Source organism: Mandrillus leucophaeus, unplaced genomic scaffold, assembly GCF_000951045.1.
Source record: "Mandrillus leucophaeus isolate KB7577 unplaced genomic scaffold, Mleu.le_1.0 Scaffold1301, whole genome shotgun sequence".
Taxonomy (NCBI): domain Eukaryota; kingdom Metazoa; phylum Chordata; class Mammalia; order Primates; family Cercopithecidae; genus Mandrillus; species Mandrillus leucophaeus.
This window is the reverse complement of record NW_012101257.1, coordinates 82139-86688: the sequence shown is the minus strand read 5'-3', so window position 1 is coordinate 86688 and position 4550 is coordinate 82139. Positions and strand designations below refer to the sequence as shown.

Here is a 4550-nt window from a genome sequence, read left to right as displayed (position 1 = left end):
TAAAGAGAAGCTATTTGCAGAAGAAATCTGACCAATAATGGTGTAAAAAAATAAAATCTGAATCTCATCATTTTGCAACCCCTGATGATATCACGGATTTAGGTATTGCTAAAACCGTCAGGTGACAGATGATCAGGCTGACAACACCTGCACCTGCTGCCAAGCTTAACATAAAAAATAATACTAAATTCCCCCTGCGAAGCCTGCGTGTGCCCAAAAAACCCCAAATCAAAACAAACCCCTCAAAACTTGAGTTAAAGCAAGCTTCTAGATCTAACTTCTAGCTTACAAAAAATGAGAGGAAGAGAGGACTATACCACTAAGAAAATGCAACCAGAAAATTCCAGATTGCAAAAAATGTAATAGGACCAAAACCCTGAGTTCTTCAATAAATACATGACAATTTATAGCTTAAAAGAGACATAGGGACAGGTGAGCCAAATGCAATGTGTGCAACTTGTTTAGATCCTGATTTGAACAAATCAACTCTAAAAAGACTTCTGAGACAGTGGAGAGAATGTGAACTATGAGAACTATGATGGGGTATCTGATGGTATGAAGGAAGTACTAATTTTGTTTTTTTAGTGTGAATATAGCCTTTTAAAGGTAAAATGAAAGAATAAAGGTGGTGGAGGGTGTGATAATCCTATGAAGGGTCTGGGTTTGGGTCCTGAGGGCAGCCAATTACATCCCAGACTCATGGGCAATTAACAGTCCAAGCCAGGGTCCCATCAGCTGAATCCTGAGGTTGCGATGCTTCAGTCTTTTCAGAACAGGGTAAAGGAAGAGTCCAGAAACCACGTTCACTGGCTTCGTGAAAACCAAGCACGTCTTTGAGATCTTTTTCAAATTCTGCCTCTAAGTCAAGTCCTGCCTTGCCAAAGTCAGAAGCCTGAAAGAGAAAAAAGCAAACAAACACGTTGAAGGACGAAAGATTACAGCCATCAGATCACTCATACATTTTTTTGTTTTTTGTTTTTGAGTCAGGGTCTTTCCCTGTCACCCAGGCTGTGGTGCGGTGGCACCATCATAGCTCACTGCAGCCTTCAATTTCTGGGCGCAAGCGATCCTCCCACCTCAGCCTCCTGAGTAGCTGAAACTACAGGCACATGCCACTATGCCCAGATTTTAATTTTTTTTTTGAGATGGAGTCTCGCTCTGTCGCCCAGGCTGGAGTGCAGTGGCCGGATCTCAGCTCGCTGCAAGCTCTGCCTTCCGGGTTTATGCCATTCTCCTGCCTCAGCCTCCCGAGTAGCTGTATGCCCAGATTTTTAAAACTTTTTTTTTTTTCTCAGAGATCGGGGTGAGGAGGTCTTGCTATGTTGCTCAGGCTGGTCTCAAACTCCTGGCTTCAGGTGATTCCCTCACCTCGGACTCCCCAAAAGCTGGGATTGCAGATGTGAGTCACTGCTCCCAGTCTCACTCATATTTTTTTAGGAGGCCCAGCGGTGAGGCAGAATGGGTGAGGAGATGCTGCTACTAAAATGTTGAAAAGCATGAGACTCCACCTGGTTGTTAACTTCCACCTGACAGGTGATTCGCACTGAAGGTTTAGTTTTGATCATGGCAAATCTGAGCTTGGTGCAAAATAGCTTAAAAAATGTTTTTAAATGCATTTCTTGAAAGCCCACTCACTGATGAAGGATGACCCTCTGTTCTCCAGGGCTAAGGATACGCCAGACACTGAGTGGCTCTCTGGTCAACGCTTTCTCCCTGCAGCTCCATGAGTGGGTGCCCGTTCACAGTTTGTGGTTTGTGAACATGCCAACTCCTGGCATGGAAGAAGCGAAGGAAGCTGGGTGGAGATGAAAATCTTCCTTAGGTACCTCCCAAGAAATATCTGCACAAGTGAGGATAAAAATCAGGACAAACCAAAGTTACAAATGTTGGGATTGCAGGATAGCTCAACTAGCTGGTCCCTCCCTAGTAAAGGAGGATGAAACCAACACTGTATCTGAAGGCAATTCCAGATGTTTCAGTCCAGTGAGAAAAGTATGTGTAAAAAAATGCAAGCATGAGTCTCCAGGAAGTTTAACTGATTTTATTTTGTTTACTTATTTGTTTTCATATTTCTGAGGCAGGAAGAACAATGTAGGCATAAACTGCCCTTCCTTCCAGTTTGAACAAAGAAGCTGGATGCCATTTACTGCTCGCGTTGGGAGCGAGCTGCCGATCTGGGAACAGAGCCTTTGTTTTTTCAGCTCCTGTTCCGGAGATCCCTCCCCTGTCCTGCTTGCTGTTCTTTTTGCCACTCACTCCTTGCCTCCAGGAATGCTGAGGTGGTTTTTTTTTCTGTAATCCTTATCTCGTTTGAGCTCTCCCCAGGATGAAACTGAGGGTAATCCTTGCAAAATTCTGCTGTCCCAGAAATTAGGGGAAAGTAGAAAAGATGCAAAAAGGAAGCAGGACATGCCCTTTACCTTGTGAAATGTTTTATGGTTGCGGAAGATCAGGCTCATGTCCCGCACAAACTATGCCACCGTGTACACTTCCGTATTCAGCCTCTCCTTAACCAGGTCCAACCGCATTGCTTCCTGAAAGGGCTCACCGTAGTCGCGAATCAGGACAAAGCCACCAGAGAGGAGAGGTCAGCGCAGCTGTCATCACTGGAAAGGATCCAGTTTAAATACAATCCAAGTCTTCATTTCCAGGGTCATAATGATAACACCATCTGACTTCTGTAGGCCAGCTATTGTTCTAGGCACTAGATAAACTAAATTGAAGGCCAAGCATATGAATATGTAATCTCCACATTTATGGGTACCATAAATAATGATGCCCATTTCACAGATGAGGAAACCGAGGGATGGAGAGGTCAAGGAGCCTACCCAAGATGTCTCTGCTAGAAAGTGGCAGAGCTGGGATGGGAACCCACACAGTTTGGCATCTGTGACTCTTCTTTTTTTTTGAGATGGAGTCTTGCTTTGTCACCCAGGCTGGAGTGCAGTGGTGCCATCTTGGCTCACTGCAACCTCTGCCTCCCGGGTTCAAGTGATTCTCCTTCCTCAGCCTCCCGAGTAGCTGGGATTACAGGTGCCCGCCACCACGCCTGGCTAATTTTTGTATTTTTAGTAGAGATGGGGTTTTGCCATGTTGGCCAGGCTGGTCTTGAACTCCTGACCTCAAGTGATCTGCTGGCCTCAGCCTCCCAAAGTGCTGGGATTACAGGCATGAGCAGTTGCCCCCAGCTGGCCTCTGTGACTCTTAATCTCTAGTAGGAAAGACATTCCTCCTAAAGAGAAGATGAAACTGAGATACACAGGAGGGGCAGCAACTTGCCTGGTATCCCATAGCCCGTGAGTGCTAGGGTGGAGTTTGAGCCAGGTAGTCCCTCTCCAGAGTGTGCAGCGAAATCCCCGCTACCCTGCTCCACTGCTGCCGTGCTGTCCTTCTCTCCCGTTCTCCAGCTTCCTGAGCAAACTGCAGCATCTGCCGGACTCAGCCCCCACATTTCTCAAAGTGCGTTTTATGCAAGAGAACTGTAAAATGTGACTTACATTAAATGGAATGCCCGTAAAAAAGGAGCTTTGTGGATGACAGTAGGCCTTCAAGAGGAGGAACTCACATTCCTGTAAAATGTGAAGAGGGCTTGAAAGTGAAATGCAGCTTGGAAACAGTGAAGCCAGGTGAATGTCTAGACATGCACACGGACGGGGCAGCCAAGCCCAGTCAGCATTACAACCGTGCTTACCAAGGCTCACGGGGTGCGTGGGATTTTGTTCAGACTCTGTGTTTGGGCATTAAATCGTCATCCTCTAAAGGGAGACATTGAAGCCTCCCTTTGGTGCAATGCCCTGACCCTGTGCCTGTTTGTGCTTCTCATGTGAGAAGGGAAAAGCGTAGGCTTGGGGTTGACATCTAACTTACCAGCTGGTCCTGAGGCTGCATCTGCCTCTCCAGGATCTTAGATACATGATGACACTGTTGGCTTCCTGAAGACCTCTTCATCCTGCAGAAGGTGCAACTCCACAGCGTCCTGAGAGGTTGGACATAAGGTGAACAGAGGGCAAGGCCCCTGGAAATGGCCACCGTTCCTGTGGCTGTCACTGTCTTCCCTCAGGAAGGATGGGCTCAGCCATGAGGGTGGGATACCTCCCAGAGTGTCCAAGATCCCCACGTGGGGTCTCCAGCATTGACCCTTCCCTCGCATCGGTGGTGGCGGCAGGTGGGCAGCCTGAGGAAGGTGGTGTCACTGTCAGCGTGGGCTCTTTTCCCTGTCTGAGCTGCTGGGAGCACAAAGGAACCCAGGCTGCCAGGCTTGAGTGTCAGAATCCGGGCTTTCACCTGCAGGGACCTCAGGCCTCCATCAGCCTGATGAGACCATGGTGAAATGTGTGACAAGCCGTGCTTCCTGTCTTTTCTGAGCAGGCACAGAACATAAGCTGGCTTTTCCCGTCCCCAACTCCCCTTGGACAGGAGTCCCTGCTGTCCAAGGAATAACATCCTAGGAAAGGGCACCTCCAGGGGCAGAAGCAGTGTGGGGCCAAGAGGCTCGCTGGCAGCCTCAGAGACCCAGAGAGGCCCAGAGTCTCTGGCACCAGACTGCTCTG

General features: G+C 48.0%; 1 protein-coding gene across 2 annotated transcripts; it reads right to left on the bottom strand.

The window, feature by feature from the left end:
- Positions 1-211: 211 nt before the first annotated feature.
- LOC105534137 (sp110 nuclear body protein-like) lies at positions 212-4113 on the bottom strand. 2 transcript variants are annotated; one of them, XM_011972814.1, is made up of 2 exons: positions 3868-4113; positions 212-892 (listed from the first exon to the last, which is right to left on the bottom strand). In XM_011972814.1, the coding sequence occupies exons 1-2, from the start codon at positions 3946-3948 to the stop codon at positions 698-700; spliced, it is 276 nt and encodes a 91-aa protein (XP_011828204.1). In that variant the 5' UTR covers positions 3949-4113; the 3' UTR covers positions 212-697. The 2 variants fall into 2 exon arrangements, with proteins under 2 accessions (XP_011828204.1, XP_011828205.1); XM_011972815.1 differs by lacking the exon at positions 3868-4113 and adding an exon at positions 2421-2714.
- Between the last annotated feature and the right edge of the window lie 437 nt (positions 4114-4550).

Excerpts from the sequence above, each read along its gene's own strand:
- LOC105534137 (XM_011972814.1), bottom strand. The coding sequence starts at position 3,948 with ATGAAGAGGTCTTCAGGAAGCCAACAGTGTCATCATGTATCTAAGATC. Across the intron at positions 893-3,867 it reads TGCAGCCTCAGGACCAGCTG|GCTTCTGACTTTGGCAAGGC; the intron begins GTAAGTTAGATG and ends TTTCTCTTTCAG.